The following is a 15,690-nucleotide window of genomic DNA, read 5'->3' as shown; positions in this document are numbered from 1 at the left end:
GAAAGAAAATATGCCTGAACAGCAAGGCAACTTGAAACTAGTCAAGAGGAGCCAAAGACCTGATGAGTCCATCTGACATTTGTGGCCCTCAAGGAAGGATGCATCACTACAGTGATGGCTGTGAAAGTCAAGCCTCTGACTCTAAAAAAAAAAAAACCAACAAAAAAAACCAACCCCAAACCGCAAACCAAACCAAAATAACAACAACAATAAAACCCCAGAAAAATGTAGGAGAAGGAACCAAAAAAAGGAGAGAGAAAAGTCAAGCGAGAAGAAAAATAGGAAATCAGAGAGGAAAGAGTGTGCCAAATACCAGAAGCCACACACAGCAGAAGCTCGGCAAAGATTAGAAATGGGAATTGAGGCAGCAGGCACTCTGACAGCAGAGGAGAGAAGCAGCTGTGAGAAAGAATTTTTTTTTTTGAAAGATAGAACAGCTCGGTAATGTTTATATGGGCAACTACCTGAATACACCTAAGTAATCTCGGAGGATATCACCATGTAACATTAAAGGACATCTACGAAACATCTGGAGATGGAGGTTTTTAGTGAAGGGCACTTAAATCTTATGCAGTTCAGTAGTTTCAGAGAGCATCATTACGTTCTGGTGGTACCTTACTGAAGTCAAAGCCAAACAACCTAGTACAATGATTTCCAAGTGTTCAAGGGCATTCACTGAAATGCAGAAAGGGACTGGACCAAAGTAGATTATATTCCTGTAATTTGTAAAAATGTGTGTATACAAAATAGATGAAATAATATACCTTCAAACAGAATATTTGATTCACGTGTTAATTACTAGAAGCCATGTAACTAATTTTCTAGTGAAAGGCAAAGGGTAGGAAGTTTTTCTAAAACTTAATGGAGATCTATATACATGGCTTCAAAAGGGGAGCATAAAAAATATTAATGAATCACTACAATATTGCTTCATTTATACTATGGCATCATAGGACAGTAGATTTAGAACTGAAATGGAACCTTGGAGAACATTGAATTACATTGAATTTAACTCTTCTCATTTTATGGTTGAGGAAACTAAGGGGGCTGAGGCAGTTTAAGTAATTTTCCCTGCATCACATGGTGTCTGAGGTAGAATTTGAACATGACATGTCTTAGGGACTGCAATGTTTCATTAAACTACCTTGGCTGCCTCTTAAAGACCCCTTGGTCAAATCTCCTGCTGATTCTGCTGAGAACTCTTGGGCAGGGGAGTGATCTAAATTAGAGTACCCAGAACAGATTTTATTTGCATTGTTCTATCAAAAGATTTGAGGGCAACTCTATGGCCAGCCCCATCCAGATCGAGAAAGCAAAGTCGGCAATGAGCAAATGTACAACTGAGCAGTATATATTTTTGGAAGGGTGGTTTTGCCACTTCAAAGTGAGATGTCACTGGAAAGCAATCAACCAATCCCCAAACTACAGAATAATGCTGTGTCTTTTAAAGACAACTCATTTATGAACAAAGTTTATCTCTGAACACTTTTATAATGCTGATGAAACTGGTCTCATCTGCTAATGTTTCTCCAATTAAAAGTGCTCCTCCTGAGTTTAACAAACTAAGTGAGAACCAATCGGCTGTTCTGGATACATACAACAGATGCTTCTAAAGTGATTAGAAAGTTTCAACATCCTAGAGCTTTTAAAGTTGTTTAAATGTTTACTTCTTGCTCCAACAGTGCAAGTCAATACATAGATGAACCAAGGCTCCTCCCCGCTCCCTCTCCGTTCCTTCTCCCTCTCCTATCCTCCTCCTCCTCTTCCTTCTTCTATTCTTCCTCTTCCTCCTTCTGAAAGAGGTCTTCCATCTTTGGAGGCTTCTGATTTATGACCATTTCAGGCTTAAACGACCCAAGGGCTTGCCAGAAGACAGACTGGGAAGCCACTCTATTAAGCTCATCTGCAGAAGGCAGAATTAATGACTGCTAATTAACAGCAGGGCAGTTAGCTGACAAAGTGGATAACATACCAGGCCTGGAGTCAGAAAGACATCTTACTGAATTCAAATCTGGTCTCAGACACTTACTAGCTGTGTGACCCTGGGCAAGTCACTTAATCCTATTTGCCTCAGTTTCCTCATCTGTAAAATGAGCTGGAAAAAGGAAATGGCAAACTGCTCCAGTATCTTTGCCAAGAAAACTTCAAATGGGGTCAGGGTGAGTCAGACATGACTGAACAACAAATTAACAGCAGGAGGCAGTGCGGTTGAGTGGAAGATTTAAAGACTCAATGGCCTCTGAAGTGGCTTCCAGCTCTAGAGTTATGTCTGTAGTTTTGCTATCTTCCAATCTCCCAGTGTTACTTAGCTCTTTGAGGACAGGGACTGTTTTTGCCTTTCTTTGTCTCCCTGGCACCTAACACAGTGCCTGGCATTTAACAAGCCCTTAATAAATACTCGTTGTGGGGCAGCTAGATGGCACAGTGGATAGAGCACTGGCCCTGGAGTCAGGAGGACCTGAGTTCAAATCCAGCCTCAGACACTTGACACTTACTAGCTGTGTGACCCTGGGCAAGTCACTTAACCCCCATTGCCTCACAAATAAATAAACAAACAAACAAACAAATAAATAAATACTGCTGACTGAGTCCTTCTACTTGTGGCCCAGAGTGTTACACAAAATGTCATTATAGAAATTTGTTAGGAAACTGATTTATTACACAGATCCTACTCAAGAATTTTAATCTCATCATAGCATTTAAGAGATAATTTTTGATTTTTGTGCCTGGAGTTATGTTAAAAATAGAACATCAAGGAGAACTCGTGTAAATTGAGATCTGGTGTCATGCCCGGAGAAGTACCATAAAGAATATATAGGGTGGGAACTATGCTTTTCTTAAGAATCCTAATACAAATTCTTGAAATGGTGAGGCATAGTCCTTCAGAATCTGTCAACAAAATCAACGCAAATGAGGTATAAGGGCAGTCATAAACTGATAAAAAGAGGCCTGTGGTCAACAGTGTTGGGGATGCAGAAATTGTAATGTTTTGTATGTTGCCACCAAGCTGAAGGACATTGATAGCAACATTAAAAGGGAAGCTTTTCTGCAGAGAGATTTCTTGGGAAAGGCTGCAAGCCCGTCATAAAGTCAGAACCTTGAGAAGTGTAATAGGAAGAACAACAAACTAGGAGTTGGGAGACTCAGATTCCCCTTACAGCCCCAGCTTTGAACCTTTGGACAGATCACTCAACTGCTATGATAATCAGTTTCAATATCTGAGGAATGGGAATAACAACACTTTTCGTGTCTACTTCACAGAATCAAATAATCTATACAAAACTGCATGGTAATTTACAAAGATCTATTAAAATGACTATTCATTATGGGTATGAGACTAAATCCTTCTTTCCCTTATTGAGTTTAATGTAATTCTTTCCACAAGCTATTTCAGGGTAGGTCTATTTCATTTTTGGTTTATGCTGTGCTTAAATGGAAATTCCAGCAATGTATTAATTGAAATAATATTCTACTACAACATACAATTTAAAGGCCTCATGGGCTTATAGCAACAGAGCAATACCATGGTACATGGTGCAGTGCAAAGAGTATTGGTTTCAGGGTCAAAAGCCCTGGGTTCAAATTCTGCCTCTGCCACATACTAGCTGTGTTATCCTGGGCAAATCAACTCACTTCTCTGTGCCCCACTTTCCTCATTTTTAAGACGAAGAGGGAGGATTCAATGGCTTCTAACATCCATTTTAGCTCTAAATCCATGACCTCCTGACCTCCTGGGACCTTGGTTTTCTCATCTGTAAAATGAAGGGGTTGGACTAGATAGATCACTTTCAAGGGTCCTTTAAGCTCTAAATCTTTTGTGTACTACCAGGAGCCTGCAAAATCTCTCTTTTTTAGAAGTCTGTTCTCTTCTTTCTCCCTTTCTCTCTCACTCTCAGCCACTTCTGGTCCATGATGTAAAGATGGATAAGTTTAAAAACCATTCCATCCACAATCCATCACCAAAATGGCCCAGAAATGGCATCAAGAAACCTAGATCACAGAGATATGAGTCTCTGAAAGGGGTTGGCCCCAAGTTTCTGAGATACGTGCACATTGCCAAGAAACACAACAAGAAAGGGCTGAAGAAGATGCAGGCCAACAACACCAAAGCTGTCAAGGCCTGATCAGAGGCCATTAAGTCCCGGAGCACCAAAGCCTCCATGGCCAAATTCCTTAGGCCCAAGATCCCTAAGGCCAACGTCTGGTATGCCAGTGCCAGGATGGCCACCAAACATCCAGGCCTAGGTTGGCACCAAATACCCAGACCCCAGGACTCTAAGGTTGCCAGAACCTTAGGCTGCTAAGTGCATTGACTCCAAGGTCACCAAGTCTGACCCCAAAGTCACAAGTCTGATCCTAGGACCACCATCTGATTCCAAGGTCACAAAGCTCAGTGATTCCAGAGCTTCCAAGGCTGCTAAACCTATTGACCCCAAGCCAGCGGAGTCCACCAGCTCTAAGAACGCCAAACCCAAAGATCCTGGGACTAAAGCTACTAGTCCCAAGTCTTCAAAATAGATACTTCAGGGGGGCAGCTAGGTGGCACAGTGGATAGAGCACCAGCCCTGGAGTCAGGAGTACCTGAGTTCAAATCCGGCCTCAGACACTTAACACTTACTAGCTGTGTGACCTTGGGCAAGTCACTTAACCCCAACTGCCTCACTAAAAAAAAAAAAAAGATACTTCAGGACACAAGGATTTGTTTAAACCCTAAAACATCATTTTTTTTCTCAGCCAGGACATGATTATTCACTATTTTGTACAAATAAAGCAAAAGGTGAATCATTCAAAGAGGATTATCGCTAGAAATCAATTGAATATCCAGGAAACAAGTCACAGTCATGAACAAACATGTTAGAAATCTGGGAACTTCTGGTCATTTGCTAATCAAGTAGAATTATATTCTTGACATTTTTTAATAGAAACTCTCAATATAGATCCATGGATTTAAAAAAATACGGTTTTTCTCTTTGATTGCAGAAATGTTAACTGACCAGGTTCCTGGATCCTGGACGTCCTGGTTGGCCCGGAGGGCCCGGTGGGCCTGGAAGTGCCACAGCTGAAATAAAGCAGAAAGTTTAGATTCTCTCTCTCTCTCTCTCTCTCTCTCTCTCTCTCTCTCTCTCTCTCTCTCTCTCTCTCTCTCTCTTCCTCCCTCACCCCCTCTGCATTTAATTTAATTGTCTGGGCCTCAAGAGATTGACATTTGTCACGTATTCTAACTGAGAATGCTCCAGAAGATGCAAATATTCTACCAACATTCTGCCAGTTCTTTCCCCATCAACTCCTTGGAGGGAAACAAGAACCGTACATAGAAAACTATCTTAAGGAACCATCCCAAATTAAATTGCAAACATTCAGAAAAAGATTATCTTCTGGATAATTGTCAATGAGACTTTGAGAAGAACAACTTGTCAATATTCAGCCTTTCTTCTGCGATATGCTGATGGGCCTGGTAAATCTGTAATTGAATAGAATGTAAAGACTTGAGGCTAGGAAATGGCCAGGGAAATTGGGAAGGAATTGGAAATGTATAGTCTGCTGAAGAGAACTCTGAGGGTTGTTATATGGAAGAAGGATTAAAGTCAGCAAGCATTTATTAACTTCTTAAGAAGGGCGAGGTTTGGGACTAAACACCAGAGATACAAAGAAAAGCAAAAACCCAATTCCTGCCCTAAAGGAACTCCTATTCTAATGAAGAACAAATGTAAACAACTACGTACCTACCAGGTATATAGAGGGGAAATGATTTTGTTTGCCTCTTCCTCTGATTGGTGAGTTGTTACTCAGAACCTCTATTGAGGAAGTCCCTTGCCCTGTGTTTACATCTAAGCTGGCTCAGAAATGACTGCAGAATACTTCTCCATCTTGTTCACATACTTCCCCTCCTTGTGTTTCCCCATTTGAATGTAAGCCCCTTGAGAACAGAGACTGTCTTCTTTGCTTGTGTTGTATTCTTAGTACTTATCACAGTGCCTGACACATACTAGGTGCTTAATAAATTCTCTCTCTCTCTCTCTCTCTCTCTCTCTCTCTCTCTCTCTCTCTCTCTCTCTCTCTCTCTCAGCAATGAGGGTTAAGTGACTTGCCCAGGGTCACACAGCTAGTAAGTGTCAAGTGTCTGAGGCCAGATTTGAGCTCAGGTCCTCCTGAATCCAGGGCCAGTGCTTTATCTACTGCACCACCAAGCTGCCCCCAAGTTTCTTTTTTTTCTTTTTTTTTTCTTGTCTCTCTCAATCTGTCTTTCTATCTATCTCTGTTTCTGTCTCTTTCTGTATTTCTCTCTGTCTCTGTCTGTCTGTCTATTCATCCAGAAGGCGGAACAAGGACCAGTGGATAGAAATTCAGTGGCAGAGCTAGAATATGAGGGAAAAAAAATCCTTGCAGTTAGAGCTAGTTAAAACAAATAGATAAGATTGCCTTGGGAGGCAGGGAATTCCCTCTCACTAGAAGTTTTCAAGTGGAAGCTGGAGGACAAGTTATTGGGGATATGTGTATTTCACATAGCCATATAATATAAATACAAAGTGACTGGGTGGGTGGGTAGGTGGGTGGGGGAGACCAGGAAAGGATTAATGTATAAGGCATTATTTAAACTGAACTTTGAAGGAAACAAAGGGTTCTAAGAGTTAGAGGTAAAGAGTGAAGGCACTCCAGGCATGGAGGAAGACAGCTGGTGTGAAAACATAGAAATAGGAGAGGTTATGTCACATGTGAAGAACAGCAAGAAGTCTGTCTGGCTGGGGATGGCATAGAGGAGATTCTGAGATCCAATTGGAGTGGCCCATACCCTGATTGCTTCTCTTTTCTTTCCATCTATCATTTTTTTCCCAGAAACACATTGAAAAGACCTGCCATTTCCTCCCTGTTATTAATGAGGCAGCTACAGAGCAAGGAAAGTTGGCAGCTGGAAGGAAGGAGAAGTAGGGCTATCATGGAGGTGCTGTCATTACTGCTTCCTTTGCACTTCTCCTCTGGCTCCTGGCTTCTGTTTTCTTGTGAAAAAAAAGAAAAAAGTGAAGTAGGGTTTGGGACATCAAAAGCTCCTAGTTTAATTAGTTAGGAAGATAGATGGAGAACCTCCAAATGAGAGGGCACACCGGGGTGTCTGTAGTTGTAACAGAGGTAAGGAAAACTCACATTTAGGGCAGACTCCATTTTGTAAAAGGTGGGGTTTGTTTGCAAAATTTTTATAAATAAGCACTGGTGTCTTGGCAGGAACATTTCTGTACATATTTTCCTAGGCTAACCTTGCCTGGACCTAAGGCTGAAGACTGTCAAGGATACGGAAAAGGGAACTGGGTGTTGAGGAAGAAAAGACGAAGATAGTAAACTCACATCCTGCGGACACCCTGCATTTTGTATGATGTTTGGGCTCATGGAAAAATAGTAGTGTAAACAAAGCCCATCACACGAACTCATCTTTTTCTCAAGAAGCTGTGGTCTAGTCTCCTGGGATAGCTTCTGTCAAGGACACCACCATCCTACTAGTCTCTCAGGGTCACAATGTCAATGTTTCCCTGGACTGGCTACTCTCCCCTCACCTCCCATATCCAATCAGTTACCAAATGTTGTTTCAATCTCCACAACATCCCTTGCACCTGCTCCCTTTTCGCCACTCATTCAGACACTACACTAATTCAGGCTCTCACTCGGACTGCTATGGCAACTTCCTAACTGGGCCTTCCGCTTCAAAGTTCTCTTTGCTCCAATCTATCCTCCACCTAGTCCCTAAAGTGATTATCCTAAAGTATAGGCCTGGCCAAGTCACTGCCCAGCTCAATAAACTCTAGAAGTTCTCCAGGATCAAATATTCACTCCTGTGTTTGGTTTTTAAAGCCCTTTACAATGTGACCTATACCTACCTTTCCAACTTTGCCATATACCTCATTCCCCTGCTTGAACTCTATAGTCCACCCAGACTTTGTATTTATTTTATATATTTGTGACCCTAGGCAAATTTCCTAGACCTCCCTCCTTATCAACTAAATAGATATAAGTGTACCTACCTCACAGGGTTGTTGTGAGGATCAAATAAGATAACTTATGTAAAGCCCTTTGAAAATGTTAACATGCTATGTAAATGCTAGTTGTAGTTATTATTATTTTTAATATATGTATATATTATCTTCCCCAATAAATGTAAGCTCCTCGAGGGTAGGGACTGTTTGTTTTTGTCCTTGTATTCCCAGTACCTAGCACTGGCATATAGTAGTCTCTTTTGGGGGGTTGGTTTGTTTTTGGAGGCAATCAGGGTTAGGTGACTTCCCCAGGGTCATACACCTATTAAACATCTGAGGTCCTCCTGACTTCAGGCCTGGTGCTGTACCTACTGCACCACCTAGCTGCCAATAATAGGCTCTTAATAAATTATTGATTGGGGCAGCTAGATGGCACAGTGGATAGAGTACCGGCCCTGGATTCAGGAGGACCTGAGTTCAAATCTGGCCTTAGACACTTAACATTTACTAGCCATGTGACCCTGGGCAAGTCACTTAACCCCAATTGCCTCACCAAAAAAAGAAAAAACATTATTGACTGATCAATAATAGCAATTAGAAAAACAATCTGTTCTTTGAAGTTTCTTCTAACTCTAAGATTCCTTTAGCCTATGAAGTTATGGAAGTCTTCACTGAGCCCCTGCTCTGGGTAGGACATTTGCTATGGGGATGCACAAGGAAACATAACAAATAGCCTTTACTTTGTGAGAAGCTAATAGGAGAGAGCCTGTGCAATGTAATGAAGAGAGAGTAGGCCTCTGAATCATAAGGGGCACAGATTCGAGTCATACCTCTGATACATATTGTGTGACTCTCAGGAAGTCCTCCCAATCCCCCCACCTTTCCTCCCAGGGCAACACTCTAAAACAGCAAATGCCCTTCTTCACTTCTAGAAGTTGCCTTACTGGGAATTACAAATACCAAAGACATCCAAGATCCAACCCCTACCCCCACCACCAAAATCTCCAAAATTGTTTGATTTGGGGGGAAAAGTCATAAGTGCTTGAGACAATTGGATAATAAGTAAATTATATAATAACTCAAATTATGTGGAAATAGATTCAACAGGAATTAAAAAAAAAAGATAACCCCCCCCAAAATGTATTTACATAGTACTTTAGAAAAAAAGCTTTTCTCAAAATAGACAAGTGAGGTGGGTAGTATATTATTATGTTGTTTATAAAGTTCTAGTGCAAACTGCTCTTGAGCCTTGAGCTCTGAGCCACAGTTTTTTAAAGAGGAAGTAACTGGGTCATCCTTGTGGGTTAGTTACTTAATGGTCGATAGAACGTTTGTTTATTATTTTCATTTTCATTTTTCTTTCTGTAACTTAAAGAAGGGTTATCTAAACACAAGGATAGGAAGTTTAGTACATCTATGAATTGCTTTTAAAAAAAGGGGAGGTTGAAAGTGTGCCTTACATTTACTGGTATATATATATATATTTATATTTATATTTATATACACACACACACACAAGTCTGGAGAGAGAAAAAAATAGTGTTTAAACCATCAGGCAAAAGGTTATATGTTTTCAATTGGTCCATGTTATGCTAATGTTTTTCCCTATAAACCAACCCTGAGCTAAAGATTACTTGAAATTGCCAGGGAAGATGTGGTTTTTGTTGCCAATATCTGCATAAAAATATGAAATTATTCTAAACTCTCTGTATCTGAAAGTCCTTGGAGAAATATTTGTTCATAAAAATATGACTATCCATGATAGAATGGACTATTTAATCCATCTGTGACTATAAGAGTGACACTAACAAAAACAACATAGGCAGAACATTCATTTAATACGAGCATTTATTAAATACCTGTTGTGTGCCTGGTATTGAAAGTACAGAGACCAAATGAACCATAAATGAAGTGATTACTTTTACTAACCTGATCCCAATATTGCTGGAGGTCCTGGTGGCCCTGGGGGTCCCGGAGGTCCTGGGGGTCCATGAGCTCCATAGCCAGGAGGCCCAGGCAAACCTGGTGCCCCTGGGGGTCCTCTGGGTCCAATAACAGAATCACCCTTCTGGCCCTAGTAAGGCAAACCCATAGTGACAGAGGAAAGGACATAATGAATCACCTTGACATTTTGATTTATGAGTAATACCTCTGTTAAGGAAACTTCGGAATTCCTCACTTAAAAGCTTACATTTCCCACAAGAAACATGGTAATCAAACATTCACTAATGATTCCCATGCATTTTTTCCCCTGCACGCTGACAGTGGCCAAGCACAGTACCAGGTACCTGTATTAATTAGTGCTAACATGCTTGTCCAGTGAGTCTAAAGAAATTGTAACAGGAGGTATAGCACATACAAGAAAAGAAATCCGATTAAGTTGTTATGTTTGCAAGAGAGCTCGTCACGTGCAGTGCACAGGCCCCGATCACCCAACATGGAGGGGTCTTCCTTCCTGTTGCTCCCCTTAAGACATGGGAGGGGGAGTAGCCTCCTTTGATTAGCTATGTAGCTGGAACAGGTTGCATCTTTTAAGCTGACCAGATTGAGAGGGGTGCTCTCTTTTCTGGACACTCCTTTCTGCCATGTCCAGAGAGTGAAGATCACAGTTCACCCATGGATGGCACTGGGAACTGAATTGGGAAGGAGAAACCTTCCCCTCTCTCCAATTTTACCCTAGCTCTGAGAAATGGGCTGGGGTGTTTATTTTGGTTTGTCCTTCTCAGTTTTAGGTGCCGGAGGTAAACCCCGCCAGACTGGGAAGTTCAAGCTCTGACCACCCTGGAACCAGATTGCAGGTAGATGGGCCCACAGGGAAGTGCCAAGAAGCCAGGGTACCTGAGATTGGAGCTCAAGTTGGTTTTTGGACTTGGAACTGGGACCATGCTCTATAAGCAACAGAGCTAAGCTGTTTGTATATTTATTATCATACCTTTTGTTTTGTTTTGTTTTTTGTTGTTTTGGTTTTTTTGCAGGGCAGTTGGGGTTAAGTGACTTGCCCAGGGTCACACAGCTAGTAAGTGTTAAGTGTCTGAGGTCGTATTTGAACTCAGGTCCTCCTGAATCCAGGGCTGGTGCTGTATCCACTGCGCCACCTAGCTGCCCCTATTATCATACCTTTTGAAGTAAACATTCCTTTATAAAAACTAATGTGAAAGTTAGGGGCTAAATGAAACCAGAGTATAGGGGACCAACCCAGTCCTTGGTGGAACAACCACTGGTCAGAGCTGAAGTGATTTGCAGAGAGCCTCAACACCCTTAACCCCCCCTTAAGGGTACCAGAGAACCAGGAGAAGGGAGAGGGAAAGGCTTCTAGGCCATGGGGGCCAGAGTGGTTAGTGTTACATGTTACATGTTATAGAAAGAACATAGTTGAATAAAGAAAGGAGAACCAAAAATAACACAGACACACTGACTCTAACTTGGTAAATGAAAGCAACAGCATTTCACAAGAACTGAGACTCATATTCGATAGTTAGGGTTTTTGTCTACACTTGTGTTTTCATTGGTATAAGAAATGCCAGATAAGCAAATTATTTCTACCAAAGTCACTGGTCTGTGACCTAGAGCTTTGGAAGTCTCCTTGGATCATTGGAAAATTAAGTGATGTATCCACAGTCTCCCAGGCAGTACATTTTATGTAGGTAGGACTTTTCCCAAGCCTGTATTATAGGTAGGACTGTGCCCAATGCCACATTACCATGCTGCATTGTTTCTATATTATTAAAATGAACATTCATAGCTTTAGTTTCATTTAACATTGGGGTAATAATGGAAATGTTTGGTTTTATATACAATTACAGTCACATTTGCATATTATTTCCCTTGCTTCCAATTTTTTGTGTTTTCTTTTGTTCTTGTTTTTATTTACAAGTGCTTACACTGGTCACTTGAAGTTAAAACAATTAATTAATTTTTAAAAAAGAGACTGCAGCACTTTTTTTAACCTCATCAGAGAATGATAGATAGATTTTGTTTTTAGCTTAAAAGTTCTGTACTATACAATAGAAGCTCTTGATTTAAGAGGGATTGGCTTAAGAAGAGAGTCATATCTTACTTTAGGGCTAAACAAGAGAAGAAATATTTGTATTCTTTAGCTTTTGATTCCCACCCAGGAAGGGGCATTTATCTTATGAAACTATTTTTTTTTTAAAAAGAAGTTCAGGGGGGGCAGCTAGATGGCGCAGTGGTTAAAGCACCAGCCCTGGATTCAGGAGTACCTGAGTTCAAATCCAGCCTCAGACACCTGACACTTACTAGCTGTGTGACTCTGGGCAAGTCACTTAACCCCCATTGCCTGCAAAAACAAACCAAAAAAACTAAACTAAACTAAACTAAAAAGAAGTTCAGGGAAAACTTTCTCTAGGTAATTAATGTACCAGTTAGGGACCTGAAGCACCCACAAGAGTAAACAATTATAGATCCTTAACCTGACAGTGAAGAGAGGAATGAGTCAGCTTGCTTCCCTCTCCAACTTCTTTTCACTCTCAGTGGAATGAAAAGAAGCTATTGTAAGAAACCATCCCAGTAATAAGGCCTGTTTGCCTATTTATAAAAGAGGTTATAATTTATCTGTCAAATTACATGAGTCGCAGACTCTTATGAACATTTTATTTACTTATCAGCAATATTAGATGTCAGAAATAATGACACAAAATGAGAATGTGTAGCAATGCATCTACTTAATGATATGCTCTTCAATCTTTACTAAATTCAAAATAGAAACAGGGACAGGATTTTGAAGACTACTGGAACAAGTATGTCCTCTTCAATCTCTAATTAGACAATGAATACAAATACAATGGAATCATGAAAAGATCTTTGCTTCCATCAATTTAAGGATCTCTTGAGGTGGAAAATTCCAAGCAGATACAGAATGTAATCCATCTTTGGCTTCATGGATAAATCCTAGGAAGTTGCCAGAGGTGCAGAGAGGTTAAATAACTTGCCCAGGGTGTTGTACCCAGTAAATGTCTGAGGCATGATTTGAACCCAGGTCTTTGTGACTCCAAGCCCAGGATGCTATCTGTTGTACCATATTACCTCAACAGATGATAGATAACTAACTATGCAAAGTTATTTTTTTATAGAATTTTAAAAGACCAGTTGTATTGGTCAACTCTCCAGATGTCATGGCTTGCAAAGAGTTGAAGAGTCAAGGTGCTTATATTGCCTATGAGAGGAATGCAGTAAATAGAGAGCTGGACATAAAAATCTTGAGTTCAAGACCTACTGCTGCCCCATATTGGCTAAGTAATCCTTGGCAAGTCATTGGACATCTCAGAGCTCTAAGCAACTGTCCAAGATTAAAAGTTTTAGAGACACTGACCTATGCTGATAGGAGCTTCTTCAACTAGGAGTTGTTAGACCAATAAAAACACAAGTCCAGTCTCTATCCCCTATACTGCCCATGATTTCTTAAGATATAACATGAGAACCACCAAAATCCATATTATAAAATTTATAAGAAATTACAATTTTCTATGGGGCAATCAAATATCAACAAATTCTATGAGATGCAACTCCAACAAGGGGATTGTAAACCTCAGATGGTACACATTTTCATTATGTTAACCATACATGAGCTATCTTAAGATGGCTAAAAGGAGGTAGTATGTTTAATTGGCCAGCTAGGGAAGCTCAACAAGCAAGTGATTCTCTGCTGCAAGAAATCAGTATGGCAACACAAAAGGAAAGGCACAGTTGGATAATGTTAAATTCATTTCACACATCTATACTAAATGTTTGGTCCCCATAAACCCAGCTCTCAACTAGTTGGAAATGTAGAAGAAATTCATGTTTCAGATTTGACTTGGATTAGATGACTTCTGAAATAATTTTCAGCTCTAAAATTCTATCAGTTCTCTCAGTACAGGTCTTTCTTACTCCCTAGAACTCCCAGACCCAGAGCAAAGTCTGTGTATCTGCCTAGTAAAGGGTTATCCTTATTAATATAGGGTAGTGTTCATCTGGCTGGCCCCTTGTTCACTGACAGGTTTAATAAAGAACCCATTTCAAAGCAATCAACAGAGAAAGCTTCATATAATTGTTGATAGTCCAGGAAAGGTGGCATCACCTCAAACCCACCTTTGAATTTGTGCAGAAGACTGATGGGTCAAATGGCTAGGGCCAGGCGAAGCAAAGAAGGCTGAAGCTATCACTAGCCCTGAAATCTTCTTTAAGAGCTGAGCTTTCTATGGAGGAATGCAGCCTGGACCTACAGGGTGCCACTTTCCTCAGTTAATTGCTGGCAGTTCATTGCTATTAATTACATTTAATTGTTGGCAGTTCATACTGGCAAGATGGAAATTTCCTCCTAAGATTTTCTGCCTGAAAGGCATGCTAAGAGGCCATAAGGCTCTCTACATGTGCGAGGACTCTCCCATTAGTCCAAATTGTAGCATACTGAAATAGCCTGAGATGCTAGTGTTTAATCAGGGTATTGAGACACAGTCCCCACCACTGAGGCCCAGTTAGAGATAGCAGAGATGGAAGCAATAGGCCTTCTGTCCAGGCAGTCTCAGGAGGAAGGGAAGATGACTCCTAGAAACCCTCCCCAGCATAGATAGAGACCACATGGAATTGCCAAGGAGTCAAATTATTTTTCAATTGTGATGTAAGTAAAATAAGAGGGGATGATAGTAAGACAACTAAGCTGTGAAAAAGATCCAAGAGGGAGGTCAATCCAAAAAGCTAATTAGGGTCTAGGAGAGAGTGAATTGTTTTGAAGGGAATAATAATAACAATAATACCAATAGTTAACAGTGCTTTAAAGTTTGCAAATCACTTTACATATGTTAGCTCATATTTTTTGATCATGCGGTGCAAAGAAATCAGAGAGACAGATGGAGATGGATATTCCTTGGCAGGTTCAGCTGCCTTTTAACAACCCTAGGCAGCTCTTGGATCCTGTCTGCCTGGTGCTTAAAGGGACATGAGCCCTAGTACCTGGCTGGATTTTGACAACTGTGCCCTAGAGCTGACTGATCTGATTAGTGAGTGAGTGAGCACAGCTCCAGAATAGACCACATTACACATCCCGATCCATTCCAGCCATTTTCCTGCTATCTTACTCTGCCACCATGGATGTATGTACCCTTTTGGCATTATAGAAAGAACCCTGGCTTTGGAATCAGAGTAACTGAGTTTTCCTATTATTGTGCCTCTGACTCTTACTGCTGATGTGATCTTGGGCAAGTTAATCTCCCTTGTGTATATGTATATGTATATGTATATGTATATGTATATGTATATGTATATGTATATGTATATGTATATGTGTATGTGTATGTGTATGTGTATGTGTATGTGTATGTGTATGTGTATGTGTATGTGTATGTGTATGTGTATGTGTATGTGTATGTGTATGTGTATATGTATAAATACACATACACATATATACATACACACACACACATATATATTTAATTTCCTTGTGTATAAAATGAAGTGGTTGGACTACATGGCCTCTGATGTCCTTTCTAGCTGTAGCTATGGGATTTTACGATCAACCTCTTGCTCTGAGAATAGTAAGAAAATCAATATCATTGCATGTGGAAAGAGTATGTTAATCAACTACCCTATGCCTCCACTTACTATCCTTGTGATTTCCTAGACCAAAGCACCTTTCCTTGGTCATCACTCCTATAGATGTTTTCTCCCTCTCCTTGAGGGTAGGGACTATTTTGCTTTTTTATTTGCACCCTTACATTAACCCAGCGTCTGGCAT

General features: G+C 40.6%; 1 protein-coding gene across 1 annotated transcript in view; it reads right to left on the bottom strand.

Moving 5' to 3' along the window:
- Positions 1–15,690, bottom strand: part of COL15A1 (collagen type XV alpha 1 chain) — a 223,946-nt gene that overhangs the window by 14,564 nt on the left and 193,692 nt on the right. Inside the window, exons 32-33 of the mRNA XM_043975517.1 lie at positions 9,891–10,035; positions 4,995–5,059 (exon numbers count right to left, since the gene is read on the bottom strand). Coding sequence (XP_043831452.1) covers positions 4,995–5,059; positions 9,891–10,035 — 210 coding nt within the window. The remainder of the gene's footprint in view (positions 1–4,994; positions 5,060–9,890; positions 10,036–15,690) is intronic.

This window comes from Dromiciops gliroides, chromosome 1 (assembly GCF_019393635.1).
Source record: "Dromiciops gliroides isolate mDroGli1 chromosome 1, mDroGli1.pri, whole genome shotgun sequence".
Classification (NCBI taxonomy): domain Eukaryota; kingdom Metazoa; phylum Chordata; class Mammalia; order Microbiotheria; family Microbiotheriidae; genus Dromiciops; species Dromiciops gliroides.
The sequence above is the reverse complement of the archived record's forward strand: the minus strand, read 5'-3'. Positions and strand labels throughout refer to the sequence as shown.